The 20,518-nt window shown below is 22.2% G+C and overlaps 1 protein-coding gene and 1 non-coding gene across 2 annotated transcripts in view; both read left to right on the top strand.

The window, feature by feature from the left end:
* The first annotated feature begins 580 nt into the window (after positions 1–580).
* Trnay-gua lies at positions 581–671 on the top strand. Its single transcript is given in 2 exon segments — positions 581–617; positions 636–671. It is a non-coding gene; the product is annotated as a tRNA-Tyr (tRNA).
* Positions 672–5,292: 4,621 nt separating this feature from the next.
* LOC112594756 overlaps positions 5,293–20,518 on the top strand; it is a 29,675-nt gene continuing 14,449 nt past the window's right edge. Inside the window, exons 1-3 of the mRNA XM_025339721.1 lie at positions 5,293–5,514; positions 10,040–10,272; positions 11,081–11,294. Of these exons, the coding sequence (XP_025195506.1) occupies positions 5,428–5,514; positions 10,040–10,272; positions 11,081–11,294 (534 nt within the window). The 5' untranslated portion in view covers positions 5,293–5,427. The remainder of the gene's footprint in view (positions 5,515–10,039; positions 10,273–11,080; positions 11,295–20,518) is intronic.

Here is a 20,518-nt window from a genome sequence, read left to right as displayed (position 1 = left end):
AATATACTATTTTTTAATCGCATATATCATATATGCGATTAATTTCTAGTTTTCTAATAACGTGTCTTCCAAATCAAAACTGCTCATAAATCTGAAATACTCTTAAACAATATTTACTCTTTTAACTTTCTTATTGTACCCTTGAGGTACAAATTGTGTATATAATAATAAAGGAAAAAAAAATTCTTTAAACTTGATTATATTTTTTATCATTAACACATATCAGTCAATGTAACAGCAGCATATTGAGTAGGTATAAAATGTATTACTTTTCTATCCCACCAATGGACGAAAGTGACATTTTTTCTGCTTCCACTTAATAATTATAAGTACATCTAACAATGATATTAAAATTTAATTTATTATTCGAGAAGAAATTTTCTATACGATTTCATACATGGGCCACTTAAATACATACCGGTCGTTGGCGTTCAATTGACGTATTTGAATATTCCGAACGGCGCACCGTAAAAACTTTTCTGAATGTATAATATTTGTTACATAGTTTATCGTATCTGTAACACAAGTGAAAGTATGAAAAAATTTACTTAAATGAAATAACATTCCCCATTCTAAATATCCTTCGGTAGCTCAGTTGGTAGAGCGGTGGACTGTAGTGGTGTTAAATCATAGATATCCATAGGTCGCTGGTTCAAATCCGGCCCGAAGGAAATTTTTTTATATTTAAAAATTCAAAATATTCACATTTTATTTACATATATATTATAGTTTTGAATAATGTTATTTTAAATTTTAGTGCATATCATTGCAGCAAAAAGGTATCCTTTCTTTTTAAAATTAGGTAACTGAAATTAATTTTTATCTTTTCTCTGTGTAAAATTATAATTTAATTATTTATTACAGATTTTTTTTTTTAATTTTTACAAGAAATATACAATCTATAAAATTAAGTACAATAAGTATATGCGAGATTAGAGTAACAAAACATTATGGGGTTACGTGAATAAGAAGCCACCCATCAGTAGCACTTAGCTTGTTTATTATGTGATTACTTATAACTTATTAGGATTAAGTTAGATGATCCGTATGGCCTATACCATTTCCTTTTCAGCCTACGACGAAAATTTTCAGGAAGTGACGGAATATGTAAGCCTTTTATTAGAGGATTTATTACAGATACAAGTAAAATAACAAATTTCTTATATTTTCTGTATTATTGCTTTCTACAGAATTCGAAATTTAACAATCTATTAACTTGTAATTATTACAATTTTATGATAATTGATTTTGCTTTTATTGAGAATTGAATCCTATATCGAATAATTCGAATATTGTCATATTGATATTATACATATACGTATTGGGAAAAAATAGTATCGAGCTACAATAAAAAAAATAGAAAAACCGTTAATACATATTGTATTATACACTTATTATTCGTTCTATGTTTGAAGATAATATTTACTAAGCGTAGTTACAGTAGTTTAAAAAAAAATATATATAAAATAATTATACATTTTATTTGAATCATTCTTGAACAAGTATGTTAATTTAATATTAACACTGAACAAGTGTATTTATACAGCTGAAATAAATGCTATGTTAATAGCAATTAAAAATACAAAAAAAAAAAAAAAAAATTGAAAACAAAAAATACATTATCTTTACTGACTCACTCAGTGCTCTAATAAATGTAAAAAATAAATTAAATCCTAGTGATATTACACTCAAAATTTAAAATAGACTTAAAGATATGAAAAAAACAACATTAATATAATCATAATATGAATACCAGTGTAAACCTTTTGATATAGTTGGTAACAAAATTCTAGATAAACAAATTAAATTAGTTACATCTGAAACATAATGATTCATTGACATTTCTCCATATGCTGGTATTAAATTAAAAATTACAAAATACTATTTCCTAATAAAAAAATATGTGGTGCAGACAACCATCCAAGTTGATTAACAACTAATTGATCACGAGATGAAGCAAAAACTAATATAATAGCTTAATAAACAAATTAATTTATGCTAGAATTTTTGTCATATCAAACATATATTTTTTTTTATGGAAAAAGCTAACTGTCAATCGTATAGCATTACACTATAAATCTAATAATCAATTATTTTACATAATATATTTAACAATTTCAGATAATTCGAATTTATAGACTTATAATAAATCATACTATTGTTAAAAATGTTTGGTTATTATTTCACCACTATTACCTATTACTATTGTTTCATATTGTCTAAAACTAATGTCATTAAAAATATTAATACGTAACTATACATTAAATGCATTATTATGTTGTTTAATTTTATATTACTTACAATCTACTTATGAATACTTAAGATTAATATCCTTAATAATAGTGTAATTAATAGTATTAACTATTAATGTTTGTTACTACTACTCTTTGGTATTTATCATCGTTGATCTTTAAATTCTAAAACCTTGGCCGTGTTTTTTATCCAAGCGATTATTTATGAGAAGTGTATTTACTTAAATGTAGCTGTTTAATATTAAGTAATATATGTTAGCAGTGATTAAGAACCTCGTTTACCCTTTTAAAGCTAACAAACTATTTTTTTAATATTTAAAACAAAATATTGATAAAATGTGAGTAACAAATTAAAATAATTTGTCAAACCAGCGTTTTTCTGATATTCGTAGATATAAAACTGTACCATATCATAAAATAATATCGACTATTGAAAATTATAAATTACAACTATAAATTAATTTAGACAAAAATACATTAATTCATAATATATTTATACAATATTATTTTAAAAATAATTGTAGAAAACATTTTTATTTTTTTTTTTTTTACATGAAAAACATAATATAATATATAACACGAGAAACATGATTAAAGTGGACACCCATTAGTGACTCTTGGCTAATTAATTAATTTTAATTATTCATACATAAATATATATATTTTTTGTTTTTTATTTTTATTTTTAGAAGATATGAAATAGATGTTTTAGATTCTGACTAAAAATAAAAAAATATGAAATTTTTTACAAAAATCCAATTTTGGACAATATCGATTTTGTTTATTAGTATAACTCAAAAACAATTAACTGTAGATACTTAAAATGTACACCAAATTGTAATATTATTATTTCCAATGTAAAATTTTTTAAATACTTTTTGAACTATTTATAGGCATGGCAAATTTTTAATTTTAATTTTTTATTTTCTTTAAATATTAATTTAAAAAAATATTTACTGGGTCAAAATTCTGAAAATTTAAAAAAAGATTCCTCTTGAAGTCATAATTATTTCATATTGAAATTATAAAATCTAATAATATATAAAAACAATTAATTCTTATAGATATTTTAAGTTTAAATTTGTACAGAATTACTTATTTAAATGGTAAATAACAATATTAATTATTCTGTTATAATTTAAAAACATTATTCTTAGAAACTTAGAATATGTACATATCATTATGATATAATATTATACATTTTTGCTATACGCAATTACATTATTGATTCATTTTAAGATATTAAAGTATGAACCCATTTTTACTGTTTTACGGTATTTACAAAAAGATGTTATTCAATTTTAATTTTTATATAAGTTGATATAATATAATAAATGCAATTCTTTTGAAATTAATTAAATCAACTTACCGCAATATTAAATAAAAATAAAAATGGCATTAATAGCTAGCTGATACATCAAAAAACACACCTTAATGTATAAATATTATAGTAAAATATAGTCAGATAGACGGTCTCCGCTCTGAATCATTTTTTGTATACAATGATTTTATCATTGAATTCAAATTTAGCACATCCATAACAGTGACCCACTCGACATCTAATGTATAGCTGAGCGGTACCCACTTGCCTACCTTTATTTCCTTTGTAGAGTATATTGGAAAATGTAAGTAATATCATTAGAGTTCTGAGTTAATAATACGCATTATATAATAAAATTGTCCTACTAATATTATCATCGACATAAAATTATTAAATGAAATCAATACATTTTGTAATAGTCACTATAATATTATATGTTATATTTAACTTATGTCATGTCTACAAATTATTACATAATATTCTCTCCAGTCAAAAAATCCATTGACAATATCTTATTCTTGAACATAGTTTCCTAATATTGTATATAAAATGTATACTATTCACTATGCAGACGCAATCAAATAACAATAAGTTAAATCACTGACTTAAATTGTGTTATAGATTATATTTTACACCAAATTATTACATTTTAAATGTAATTTTTTTTATACGTGACGTACAATGTGATTAAACAACAATATATTATATCTATTTGTAAATGAATCGTTATTATTTATTTATGTTAAATTAAATACTATTAGAAAACTAACTGTTCAGTAAAATTAAAAATCAATAAAACTAAATACATTCTTTCATAGGTTTGTGTTTTCTAATGTATTAATATAATTAACATATTTCCTTTATTACGGATGTTCTTCGTACCAAACAATGAACTATTTCTTGTTTTGTGCATAATTAATATGCTAGAAAAAAAAACAACTATCGTCATCGAAATGACATTTTCGTGTACACGGAAATTTCATATTCTAAAGACTGTGTGACTTGTGGTCGCGGCGAAGAATCGTCAAAATATTCTTACAAATCCAGCACAAATGCATCAATGTTATTGTAGCTGTCTAAGCTATCTATTAATATATACGCCGAGTTATTGGCGCGGGATTCTCACATATTACCTATATGGTTCCATACCCATATTATAGGGCTATAAATATGTGTGTGTGTGTGTGTGTGTGTGTGTGTGTGTGTGTGTGTGTGTGTATGTGTCTTCGAAAATCACATAATCAGTAGTTACATCCGACGACCATAGTTTAGTGGTGGATTGCCTTTCTAGTAAGTAATTAATTACTAAGAGGATCGCGCGTGTTAGCATGCATTTGAAAACAAGGTGACATCGATTCATTGTTAAAACATTTTTATTGTTTTTTTTTCGTTTTTTTAACTTCACGGGACGATGGATATCACATAATCGCTTACTATTCTTCTCTACGAGAGAGATACGCGATCCCCTACCGTTTACAACGGTTACACCGACGGGGCGTCATACGCTCTATCATTCGTTCTGGAACGTTGGTGATATAAATTTCCGGAGGCTGATCTGATGACCATTAATTGTCTCCTACACGTCTCAGCACGCGGTCAGTTTAGCACAGAAAGAATACAAGATAGCAGTGTCTCGTTAAACTAAATACTATGTAAATCTGACGTTATTCATAAATTATTTAATCAATAGTACATGTTTCTATTTGTAACCGAAAAAAAAAAACTATACGCAATTTTAGGTTTTAATTAAATCGTAATTCATTTTTATTTGTTTATTCATAATAATTAATAAATCGTCAACATACGGATCAGACGTAGCTCACCACAGTCAATACAACTCGTTCTGTTTGAACCATGCAACCTGCAGACAAATTGCTTAAGGCGTTCTGCGTAGCATTAGCCACGTTATTACTCGCCAACGTCGCATACACGTCAAAAAAAGTAAGGGCATATATAAATATTATCACTATTGAATTGTCTGTTGAAAAACGAAAAAAGCACTCAAATATTCGCTACGAGATGTTTATCATTTCTAAAGAAACTATGACGTAAATACTACACGAGTTTTTATATAAAATCACCAGAGTAATATTAAAATTTAAAAGATAATTTTTTTTTTTAGTTCAAGTATTTTGTTATAATATCAATCTTGTTTGGTGTTATAAGCTTTAGATTAAATAAATTATTAGTCTCTATTCGAAATTATTTTTTTTTTATTTGGTTTATCAATAAATAATATTTTTAATTATCACCATTAGTTTTGATAGAAATGTAATTTATTTATTAAACAATGACTTGATGAATTCGTTTATATTCTATTATTATTGCTAAAGCGTTTTTTTTTTTTTTTAATTTAACTTAAAAAATAGTAAGTAATTAAAATGATTATTTGTAATGCAATAAAATTTTCAAACTGTTGATATTCAATACAATAAATTATTTAATAATAAAAATTTGACTAGAGAATTTTATTTTAAATAAAGTTTAATTATTGTTTATGCATTAGATATTTAATATTCGAAATGGTAGATTTGTTTATAAAAACTATTTAGTTCGTTTGATAAATTAATTTCAAAGAACTCGAAAACCAAATAAACATTTTTCTGAATTTAAAAAATAAACGTAACATAAATTTAAAATTTATCTAATAGAATAAAACAGGTATTCATTTTGTTGATTTATTTTCTTTTAAAATTTACATTTAATAAAGCTTGATAATTTATTATTATAATAAAATTATTTAAACATATATTTTTCTTAAATTATCATATTATTATGAAAACACTTATTACTTATTACGTAATAATAATAATAATAATTAATATTATTTATTTTATGCGTTCAAACAGTATTTTTTGAGTTAATGTTTGGATACTAATTCTGGATTCTGATTTGAAAATTGTATTAAATTATGTAAGAATAATGAATTAAAACATCTAAGAAAAAATTACATTTCAATAAGATGACGGTTGTTAGCCTCGCTGCTACATTTTTACCACGACTTATTTCATTATTTTCATATTTTTTCAAAATAAACAAACACAATATGTAGCGATTACATGATAAAAACGAACGGAACATAATACAATAATAGAATTATTGATTTTCTATTCTATAGATATATGATATTTCTATTTAAAAATGTCATGTATTATGTATCATCGTGTATATTATTATCGTGTACAATATTTTTTTGAACTATTCTAGATTCTGAACGAGACAATAAATATATTAATTTTACAATGATATGTTTTATATATAAACACAATAATAAGTTATTAAAATGGTCTGATTTTCAACTTTGGGGTTGGTTTCAGACAGAAAATTCAAACTAGTTTACATTTTAAAGATGTCAAAACTAAATATTCTCAGTATTTATCAAAATAACTTAGAAAAAAAACTAACTAGAATTTTTACGCAATTTAAGTTTTTATCAAAATTTATTTTGTTTTTAACATATTTCTATTATCTTTGTTCTATTTGTAGATACTTAAACATTATATATATATATATATATATAAAACAACATATTTTGCCTGGTTGAAAAGCAAAAAAATTTAATACGAAGTTCCACATATATTTTATAGATACATAAAAATAATTAAATTAATATATCGTATGCAATTATATATTATTAAATGAAAATTTAACACACTCATACAGTGATCCTCTCAACAAAATCTTAAAAATACATATTATTTTTTAGTTAGAAATACACAAAATAATATAAATTTAAAACAAAGATTTGAAAATTTATACAATGTCCTTAGGAAGTTTTTTAGCAATTATAAGATAAGAAAAATTAACAAAAAGCCAAATTAATATTACAGGAGCATTTGAAGTTTAAATTTTCACAAAATTGAATATTTATCCTTATAATAATTATTTATTCCAAACAATTTTACAAATTTTATTTTTTCTATATTATATGATAAAAGTTTTAAAATATTTTAACTCATTTTAAGTTTTTTATAAATGTCAATGAAAATTATTTTACTGAATCAAAATTCTTCAAAATGTGATATGCAACTCTCCCCCCCCCCCCAAAAAAAAAAAAAATAGCAATAAACATTATTTCATAATTAGAAATTTATAAAAATTTATTTTTATACCTTTTTTTTAAAAAAATGTAGTTTTTTAATAGAAAATCTATTACAATAATTAAACAATAAGCTTAATTGATATAATATTGTATACATCACGAGAAATACAGAATTAAGAGGCCTTCTAGTGAAAGTACTTTGTCAATAAATAGTTATTGCTAACTTATACGCGTTTTTATTTACATTTTTTTCTGTTTATTATAATAACTGATGTATTATGTATTTTATATTCATATCAACGGGTTACAACATCACTTTATTTTTAGTCTCTTTTGAGGATTACCAGGTATGGTTCAATTTTTTCATATCTAAGTTTTGAAAATTAAGGAACTTAAAACTTTTACGTACTTATATTATCTATTTTTTCTTTTATATAGTATTTACAAAAAGATGAGATTAAATTGTAATTTATATAAACTTATATACTGTATTATAATTATATATTTTTATAATAATTAAACACTTCATTAAACAAGAAAAAATTATATCAAATTATATCAACCTACTATAATACAAAAAATAAAATAAATGAGTTTAATAACTGTGCAAAAAAAATATACATACCACGAAATATACTTACTACTTAGTGATATTATAAGCTGATAGACTGCTTTCATTTTTCATTTTTTTTCTTATGAATCATATATTATTAAATTAAAATTTAGCCAAATGACCCACTCGACACCTAATGTACAGTAAAATAATATTATCTTGCCTACCTTGTTTTTATCATCGAGATGTAAATTTGAGGTATATTTTTCTCCAATAATACAGTTATCTATGTAAGTATAAATATTGAAATACACAATTTAAAATTCATAATAAAATAAAAAAAAAAAACTTACCATTATTATTATTGTATAAAAAGATTCATCTATAGATCGTTCCAAATATTACTATAGGGCTCGAAAATTGACGACCTTAAAAACATTAAATAATGATCTAAAAAAGTGAAAATATGACTTGAAAATGACCTAAAATATAATAAATATTTGTTTAAAATTAATAAAAAATATATATATATATATATATATTTTTTTTTTAAATAGTTATAATAATTAAAATTACTCAAAATTATTGCATTATACTATTAAAGCATATTTCATATTGCCAAAAATAAAAGTAACAAATAGCAATTGCTTTTTTCTATCGAATTTTTATCTTTACTTAACCCTTATACAACTTGTGTAAAATATTATTCTATAAAATATAAATATTTGATAGATGTACTTATGTAAAATCAGCGTAAAACAAAAACTATGCGTGTAAAGATGTTAATTGACAAAATCTAATAATTATAAATACAATAAATTGAACTAAATAGGAAAATAGGACCTAAAAATGACAAAAAATAACTTATAAAGTAAAAAAGTCAAAAAATACGAAAAAAATGCAAATAAAAATTAGTGATTTAGATTCACATATTTATGAAACACATTTGTGGCAAGGAGAGCATTAAATAAGTTCTAAAGTTTAATAAGTTTCGAAAAAAAAAATGTAAAATTCATTAACTTCCGAGCCTTAATTTATAATAGTTTGAAAACTAATCAACTTTATATTAATATTATTTTGTTTATTTTATTTTAATACGGTTATACTGGAAAATAACACATTAAGATAGATAACTAATATTAACAAGGCATAAACAAATGATTCACTTTTCTTAAGCTTAATAAATATAATACGACTTAAAATAAGCGATGACAGAGCACAGAAACCCTAAGTGGTGGGTTTATTTTCAATTTTTTACAATAAAAAACAAAAATAAATACATTCACTATATTCTATAATAATTAAGTATGCGTTTATCTATAAATATTACAATATAGTAGACAGCTACTTTATGTTTAAGATTCATGTGATAACTACAATACAATACATTTAGTTTTTCAATTTAGAATTATATACCAGTTTTCAATTTTTTCAATTATTCGTTATTAGTTCATACTTTTTCTTCTAAAAATATTATTAGTCTTAAAATAAGAATACTGATGACATAATCTGTATTATTAGATCAAATTTTATTCAGTTAATTTTCTTACATTTAAATTTGATTATATAAGTCAATTTATTCTGATATTAAAACCAACAAAAATAAATTTGTCCTGCTAAACGAAAATACTTTACTATAATACTGAAAATGTAACTTGATAGTTACAAGTTTACAAACGTATGGATGTAACGTCCTCAGATAAATATTTTTTTTCATAAAAATCGCAAAATCCTAGGTTTCATTTCCTGTACTATTTTTTGATAAGTTATTATAGTTTATATATCATAATAACTGACATGTTTAAAATATAATTTGGCCTATAAGTTATATCTAACATGTTTATTATAAATTCAAGTAATTTTTTCTACAGCAAAAACGTCAGTTATTCCATGAAAACTTGTTGCCATACTTTGGAGGTAAAATACCTGAGTCTGCATTCCAAGCAGACCGTTTGGCATTAAATATGTTGAACAAAGAAGGAATATCCGTACCCGATGGTATTTTGTTTGAAGCTCGACCAAAAGAATCGTTTCACCAAAGTCCTCGGAATGATCCAGAACTATCCAACTCAATACTCAAAATGATCCACACACCAGAAAACAGGTAAATAATATTACAATTTATTAGTATAATGATAACATTAGTATATAATACACATTCTAAAGATATAGATTTATTTTGGAAATTTATATTAGTATGATTTAATTATAAATAAAACATCAAATCAAATTTTATTAATTTTTATTCAAATGTCATTAAATTTAATACATATATAAAAATATGTTTATCGTATATTTTTAATAATAACTTTTTAGTTAAATAGTTTAAATACTTGTAATCAGAAAACAAAATATTTTATGGTGTTTGGTAGACGTTTAAAAGCTAAAATAGATGATACTTCATGTACCCTTCATTCTTTATTTTTAGTTGAAATGAGGTTTGTATAGACCTAATTTATACTATAGAAAAGTAGCTTTTTGACCCCGAATACTCAAAAAAAAAAAAAGAGTTTTTGAAAGCAATATCGCATTAAATTTTAATTTTGATACAAACAGTTATGGATATTTATTTATTTTTTTAACTAATCTTTAGTTAAATTATATACCAATTATGCATATAAAAACATTATTTTTCATAACAAATGGTATTTTAAACACTTGATCTTATAACGATAAAACTACCATTTGGCATTATAAAAATTTAAATTATTATACATTCCTCAATACACATTAGTTTATAATTGTGAATATAAAATCTATGTATACTAAATAGAAGGTGTTTTTTAATTTTATTAATAGATACCTTATATAGTAGGCACCTACTAAAATGGTAATTTTTTTATGAATTCAGGACAATCCTAAATCATAATCAGGTGTAGCGTTTCAAGTCAAGTTTTTTGTCTTGAAATTAGGTATATTTCTTCAGGAGGAAATTATGATGGTAATAATGAAGTGGAAACAACATATAAGATTCCAATACCCACATATATGCAAAATTACCAACTACCGAAGTTTAGGCCCATAACAGAAACGCTTCAACTACCAGTGCGGCAGGTATTTGAGAGCGGATTGTCAATCACTAACTTCAGGGGACCACTAGGAGTTCCCTTCAATACTATGCCAAAGGTAAACCATCTGTAAAATAATTGTCAATTATCCAGTATGGTTTTTTCCTAATTATTAGGTCCACTAATATATTCTTCTTCAATAATTTTTAGTAAATATATATTAATATTAGATGATTTAAGATTCTCTTTCTAATATTTTATACTAGTTTACACTAAATATAAAAATATTTCAATTATACTTTTAAACTATTTGTGAAGTTTTACCTTTTTCATTTATTTTATACACTGTAGATACTCAAACGAGTTTATAAATATTTATAAAATTTACGCCAAAGTTATCATAATTTAATTTTTCAAAGGACGTACAAATACAAAATGTAAATAAATAATGATATTATATTGAAAAAATATCTTATGATCAAATTAATTTTTTCTTCAACTCTTTACTAAAATTATAAAATTTACTCGAAATATTGTAATTATAATACTTAAAAAATAAATTAAATATTTTTATTTTTTTTTTTTTTTACTTTTATTTCAAGTCCTCAGTTTATTAAAACCATTTACATAAAAATAACTTTAACTCATTATTTTGTATTTTATAATTAAAATAATATGATTCATAGAAAGTATAATTATTTCATAAAAAAATAGTGACTCACGCGAAATGCATTGTTAACGTACGTATGTGAATTGTTTATGCTATATAATTTTCTATGAACAATATGCCCGTCTAAATTAACGAAAAAACTATACCTTATATTATATTTGTCGTTATTATTATATTTTTTTTATGCACGCTCGACACATTATACGGATGAATGCATTACATTTGTCATGATTACCATTTAGGTATCATTTCCATTAGCATCATTAAACCATCATTTTATGATATTACACAATCACGTTTTAATGAGTCTCTCGTTTCCAGTTTATTTCAATAAAAACAATTTAATGAACAATTTGAACACAGATATTTTTATATTTAAATTAAATTATAATCCTATTCATCACAATTAAAATCATCTAAATTTAAAATATCTACCATTGAATGTTTTAATTTTAATTTAACTCTAAGATATGAAACTGAATAATTATAATTTATTTAGTTTAATCTAAATCTTGTTTAGTATAATATGAGTATATCTAAATATCTAATATATTTATCTTGAGTGCTTTTTTAATCATATTGTAATTCGTTCAATTAATTATTAATTATAATTTTGCATAGAATAATGATATCTTTGATACTGAATAAGTATAAAATATTTAAATAAAATTATGAAAAATTATAATACCGAATAATTGTGATTATTAAGAACTTAAAATACACATAATGTCTCTTTAATGTTTGTATAAAAAGTATTGTATATTTTATCATCCACACACTTTATTTTTAATTGTTTTAAGTAACATATAATATGTACTAAATTTTAAAATGCAAAAAGGGTAACCCCCGAGTTGTTGAATCAAATCCCCTAAAGAGTTCAACATGGGCCAATGAGGAATGTTGTGACCTATAAAATAATACTTTATTATAAATATATAATAAGTAAAACAATAAAAATAAAAATAAAATTTTAATTCACAAGGATTAAGGATTTTAAATTAATATAATATGAAATAATAAATGCTGTTAATTATTATAATACGTAAAATGTAAAGAAATACTCATTTTACCGGATTTCAATTTACTCAGAATAAAAAATATATACGATACAAGTACAGAAAATATATGTGTGAAATCTTATCTTTTTTATTTAGCTATATCATTAATTATTTTTATTGTTCTAATATTTGTAACAGATTGAATAAATAAAAAAACTATAAAAAAAAAATTAAAAAAATATGTGTGAAAGAATTGAAATATTTTGTTTTATGATAATCATTATTTATATTAGAAGAAATATTCTTATATTTAAAATTTGATATTTTTACATTAAAAAATATATCTGCCTAGCCATACAAGTCCATTGTAATTTTATTATCGTGAAAGTTATTTTATAGTTAGGTGTTACTTGTTATACGATAAAAACAAATAATTAACTAAACAATAAATGTCCTGTTCCATAACAAAGCCACGCACTAATATTATAACGTTATAAATAATTTGATAAATAATAATAAATCATTTTTATAAAAAAAAATGTCAAATTGAATTGTGGAATGATACATAGTAAATAATGTATATCTATAAATAATTGTACTTTTAGTTAATAAAATTATCAACAACTATTTTCACTTCAATCGACAATGGGTACGTTGCATGACAAACTCATAACGTATAGTTAACAACGTAGTAGAAAACGATAATAAACGCAGTACCTACATAACCTGTCATTTTCCAAAACAGTATAGATAACGGTTTATGAATTTAAACCTATTGGCTGATTTGTTCTTCAAGCACTGAATGTGTCAATACGTCGTTGTCGTGATTTGGTTTGTTTTTTTTTTTTTTTGTAGACATTTAAAAATATAATAGCTTTTATATACTTTATATATTTATACTTATTTATATCTAAAATAATAAATTATAATGCAATATTGTAGTGTTAGGGTGGGGAGTAAATGAAAAACTAACACAATGACAATACAACAGTTATCCAATATTAATCATTTATCGATCACCTGAAAATTCTATACCAGGAAATTTAATAGGTAGTACATTAAACTAGGAAATAACATCCTATCTAAATATAATATCTTTCTAATACTATGGTTCTGAGAACTAATAGATATTTCTTTTTAGACCGACAGTCTTAATAATACACTAATATCAAATCAATTTTATCATTCACTAAATTATCTAACATTAAGTAGAAAATAATATAATACAATAAACAACCACTAAAAAAAATAATATGCTACTATTTATTTATTTAGTATTATAACAAAATAGTTGGTTTCAAAAAAGTGTACAATTAATTATCAAATTTTGTAGATTTATTAACAAAAATTAATTTACATTTTTGAATGCATTCGATGTCATGATTTAATTACATGCCAACTGTGTTTTTACACTTGAACAGTTTAAAATACATTACTGCAATATTATTTAATGATGTACTCGTAATTCATAATCAATACATATTTAAATAAAACTTAATCTTTTAAAAAAAATAATAAATAAATATTAAAATAGTAATTTTTATATAATTCTAAATAATGAATAATAAATAATAAATTCAAAATCATATTGTGCTTTATCAAAAATAGTCTATTCCTAGTATTTTGTGAACACTTACGATTTCTTATTCTATTTATATTCGTATATATTACTTAATATATAAATATATAATCCAATATTATTTAATAAATCATTGTACATTTATAAAATTTTATAAATATAAAAAAAAAAAAAAAATACAATACTACAGATATTAGAATTATAATTGTAAATTATAACTATTTAATTACAATGAATGCTTATAGGTATTTATTCAATTTTCTGCAATAAATTTAAAAATGATAATTATTACAGTATAAAAGAAATATTAAATACATGCTAATAAAATACCTCTAAATAAACTAAAATAATCTCCGTCTATTAAAGGAGAAATTACGGTTTTATTTTCTAAAAAAAATATAATATCATACTTAACAGTCTCGAAAAAAAAATTAAAACAGTGTTACAAGAAATAAGATAGAAGCATGACACTAAACTGGGTAATCTTGATTTTTTTACTTGCGTGACTAATTAATTTGGAACTATCTACATATATATATATGTGTGTGTGTGTGTGTGTGTGTGTGTTTGTGCATATTATTGTATCTAGAGTCGGAGTATTTACGCATGGTCGCTCTTGAAAACTTAAAAAGGGACTCTGAAATGTATAGTTATAGTACTTACCTATATTTGATTTTAGTCTAGTCCTGAACATTATTTTTCATACGTTTTTATTTATATTTATTATGACTATATTTCTTAATTTATGGGCATTTCCAGAGTGCTAATATAAATTTACAATTATTCAAATGTCCATAACAATGATTAATTAATACATACCTAATCTGTTAACTGTAATGACCATATAATCAACAATGCATATTACATATTTATTATAGGTTACACACTTACAGATTTGCGAATAGTTTGATTAACTTATACAACACATTTCAACAGAACTTAATATTTTCCATGAATAAAACTAATACATTTGATATCTAAAAATTAGTATTTTTGTATAAGCAAACTGTAAATACATTTTTAATTAAAAAAATAACTCGTAGGAAAACTTGGATATTTACAAAATGTAATATAATTTAACTTGTTCTTCTCTTACTCACAATTTTTATCTTTATTAAATACTTACACAATTATCAATAAAGATTTTTTGTTCTCTTAAATATAATATTCTAAATATCCTGTGCTATACAAGTTTTATTTATTTTGCATTATATTAAAACATTTGACATTGCATTAAAGTTAATATATTTTTTAATTTTTGTTGTAAAATGTATATAGTATAATGGTGTTGAATAGCTAATTAAAATAAAACCATTAATTAATGTACTATTGATACGTATTTGTATATGTGCAATTTAAATTATTATTTTAATAAACAATTATACACCGCTATTCAAACAAATTTAATTTATTTATCAAATAACCAAACTATCATTTAACAATCTTTATATTTGTAAAAATATTGATAATAATTTAATTATATTAAGGATTATTTTAAAAATAAATAAATAAGCAATACATAATTAATTTGTATTTTACATATTGTGTCCTATTGTCTACCTTTCTAATTTTTCAATATAAAATCTATTATAAACTATTTATATGTGTATTAGTTTTAGTTATATTCTATAATTATACTAATTTAAAATTCTGAATGGGGCAAAAATGTATTGATTTTAGAATGACGTGTTTGTTTTTTTTTTCGCATGTGTGTAAAATGGTATTCATCACATTTTGAAGCAAAAGTACTTTAAATTTTAACTTTAGAGATAGTTCCTTGTAGCAAATGAAATTTAGTTGAAACTCTTAAGGTAGGAAGTAGAAAATACCTAATACTTTTAAAATTAATCAGGAAAAACAATAACAACAATTAAGGAAAAACGAAAATTTTTACGCAAAACCTGTTTTCAACAAAAAGTATTTTTTTTTTTATATTATCGTTCTTCAAAAAGAAATATTTGCAGATAGTTTAAATTTTTACAAATTGCTTATATTAAAATTTTCTTCAAATGGTAACTTCAAAATATTTTGAGTTTTTCTGTCTTTCTAAGTAATATATAGATAATTACCATTTTTTTTTTTTTTAATATAAGTGAAAAATTTAATACATGGTCGAAAAGTTAAAAAATTTAATATAGGATTCCTTAAAAGTTGTTAAATAAAAAAAAATTCGTTAATCCACTAAAAATGATCATGATAGGTGTTTAAAGTTCAAATATTTACGACATTCATAATCACTCGTAAAATAATTATTTCTCCTCAAACGATTTTTGTTATTTTGGTATGATTTAAAAATGAATAACTATAAATTCTTGAAATTTTTATGAAATGTTTATATTATTTTCTATGCATAGTGGTAAATTTTTAAACTATTTAAAGACAGACAATTCTTGATTTTTTTTTTCAATCAAGTTATTAACATTAATTTTAAAAAAAAATTTTTTGTATGGAAATTTAACACAAAATCTTTTATACGATATTTTTATACTTGCATAAAAATATTAAAAATACATAGGTATAATTTTGCTTAATGTTTTTGAAATTCGCGAAAATTAACAAACTACGAGTATTTTATGATCAACAATTTATATAAACTTCAATCTATAAATTTAAAAATACAATACAATATTCCTCGTTAGCAGTTTATACTGGAATCAAAAAAACTTAAAAATATACAAACTTGATTATTTTTTAAGGATATTTTAATTCCAAATTTATATAACATTTTATATATTTTAATGATGGATAATAATTTTAATTCTTTTATTTTAATTCAAAAATCTTAATCGGCGGATTTAAAACTTTTAGGTATATCATGAATTTTACTATACACTATGACATTTTCAAAATAGATTGTAAAGTTATTTTTAGATATTACCTATTTAAAGTTTTATACCATAAACCTATTCAGTCTTCATATTCTTTTACGGTAATGTGGTATTAATTCAAATGGAAATAACAATAATATGGTATAAATATTTATTGATAAAATAATCAAATAGGTACTCATAATACAATAAAAAAAGTAACTTTTCAGGAAAAATTAAACTAACCTACTGTTATACCAGTAGTATAATAAATTACTTTAATAGCAATACGAGTAAACATATTCTTATGAATATACCTACTTTGTGACGTAGGCTGATCGTATCCAGCTCACAATCGATTTTTGTACACAATATATATCGTCGAATTCAAATTTAACTCATCTGTTACATCGACCCACTTGATGCCTACCATACATCAAAGCGGTACACTATATACACTTACCCATCTTTTTGCTTAAACTTTTTTATTCGCTTTACGTTATTAATATACGTTTGACATTTAAGATTTACTGAACAAGGAATACTCTTAAAATATAGATATTCATATTTATTTAATTTTAATTTTTAGATTGTACTATTTCCATCGAAAGAAATGTAAATACTTAAATGTTATAATGTATAGAATATTAATATAATACATAGCTTTTATATTGTAATATTTGGTTTTATTTAGTTAAAAAAATAATTGTATTTAATTGTCTATATCGACTGCATGATTTTTCATTTATTGATGTATAGTACTTACTTCACAATAAGCTCAAGCCAAAATATTGTCACTGGTTTATTTCCTCCCTCCACCACCGCAAACACCAAAATTATCAACCGATAAATTCTGGTTTCACAATTTATTATTAATTATCTAATTCGCTTTATCTTTATAAGTTATGACAATGTTAGATAATATGTAAAAATAAACAAAATTTTTAAATTAAAGTAAATACTAAATAAAATGATGTTGTTTTTAAAGAATATATATTTTATAGTAGGAAAGTGAATCTATACAGAACTTTTGAAAATAATAATTACAAATCCACAACATTTTTATAATAATAGTGTAAAACAAAAAAAAAAAAAAATAAGGAAAAATAAAAATTGTATGGACATTTTAAGTTTACATTTGGACAACATTAGAAATTAATAATAACAATTTAATTTATTTTATTTTAACATAAAAATATTTTTCATGGACATTTTAAACTTTTAATTTTTATGTACTCAATAACATTTTCAAAACATTCAGATTAATTTTATGATATTGTTTATTTATTCTATAAACCTATTCACACCGTTTTGTAGTAAGTTGATATCCGATAATAACTTAATAGTTAATAAAAATATTACTATTGTAATAAATAATAATAAATGTAATATTTACAAAAAAAATAAATAGATCAATTCACTATAATACTATTATTAAAATAAATTACTATAATTTCAATATAAGTTAATATCATAAAACACACTTACAAACCGTCTTCGCTTAGAACCGTTTTTTCGTGTTCAATGATTTATCATTTTTAGAATTCAAAACATTCATTACTCACTCAATGAAAAGATACACTCAACACCTACTGTACAGCAAATTGGTTACCTACTTTTTCCCTTGTATTTCTTATTTTTATTTAATCTATATTTATAATATTTACAATAAGCATTTAACATAATACCATGGTATACACGAAAAAACTGTAACTCAAACATTTATATGAAAGCTTTTGCCAAAGTCTAAAATATTAAATAACCACATCGTCAACATACCAAACTTAGTAAGCATCCTAGTTAGGGCTTCCTATATAATACATTATCAGCTATCTTATCCCCCTCAAAGCAAAATCCTGGTTACGTTGATTTAATAGATGGAAGCAAAAACATATGTATAATATTTTGAAAAATTTTATAATAAACCTATATTACTAAATTTATAAATAACTGTATATTAATATACAGTTTTTTATAAATTTCTTATTAATTTTAAGTTAACCGTGAAAATTAATTTGTTGTTTGTACATGGATTTCATGATTATGCAATTAATATGTTATGTTATCAGATTTTTTTTATTTTAATTTAACTAAGATATTTAGTTATATTAACATATTCTCTAATTTTACCTGTACGTAGTTAAAATAAAATTGTACAAAGTAGATATTGGTGCAATTAAAAAATGAAAATGAAAATGAAAACATTCAAATTAATACACAAAAAGAAAAATATCCAGTTAAACACTGAACTATGTAACTAATAGATCACCAGGTGTCCCGTTTATCTCATTTAACAGAAAAATAATATGAGAATTCCATTGCTTCACTTTATAAGCAATCACAAAATATTGTGATATTCTATATTTATTTCTTGTTTCTATACGAAACGTTTTGTCATATTTTTATACATAATTACAGGATGTTACGAACAGCTGTATCAAATTTGACATAGTTCTTTATTATATACCACTTAAAACATAATAATATACTTGAAATATACAATGCCTTTTAATATATATTATATCTTATGATAATTATACGTTTCACTGTAGATCAAATTATTGTATTTTTTTGAAGAACAAAATGTCTTTTTCGAGAACACGTAAAATAAAAAAAAAAAATTATTAAAAAAATAAATTAGAGAGTATACTTCTTTATTTAATTAATTATTTTGTAATATTCATTTTATATTCTGTGCAGAATGAAAAAAAAATATTAAGTGCATTTTTAACTATTTAGACATTTTGAATTTTTGAATTAATTATATTTTTTTTACAATAAACGCTGATAAATATATTTATGCTACGCCAAAAATTTTCAAAATTAAATATAGCATTTTTATATAGCATTAAATATAGTATTTTAAAAATGCTTAACTTTGCTTCAAAATTCCTCGTAAGTTGCTTGTATAAAAACCTAAAAATACTTTAAATATATGTGTAAAATTTATTTTCATAAAAATTTTGTTATTATATTGTTAACATTCAAAAAAATGATGATAAAGTCAGACATTTAACAAAAAACATAGGTTTAATTATTTTATTTTAATTGAAAAATATTTTTTAAAAGGACTTGAAATTTTTTTCCACGTGTTAAAATTTTCAAATTATTTAAAAACTTAAATACCTAGGGTTTTTTCAAAAAGTATATTTATAAAAATAAAAATAATATATAATAATAATTAAAAATTAATCACTAGCTAAAATTCAGTAATTGGTTGCTAATTAAATTAAACCTTTCATTTTATATATTACTCTTATAATTTAAATTTATTGTGTTAATTTGTAT

This window comes from Melanaphis sacchari, unplaced genomic scaffold (genome assembly GCF_002803265.2).
Source record: "Melanaphis sacchari strain LSU unplaced genomic scaffold, SCAv2.0 Contig23_pilon_pilon, whole genome shotgun sequence".
In the NCBI taxonomy this organism is placed as follows: domain Eukaryota; kingdom Metazoa; phylum Arthropoda; class Insecta; order Hemiptera; family Aphididae; genus Melanaphis; species Melanaphis sacchari.
The sequence above is the reverse complement of the archived record's forward strand: the minus strand, read 5'-3'. Positions and strand labels throughout refer to the sequence as shown.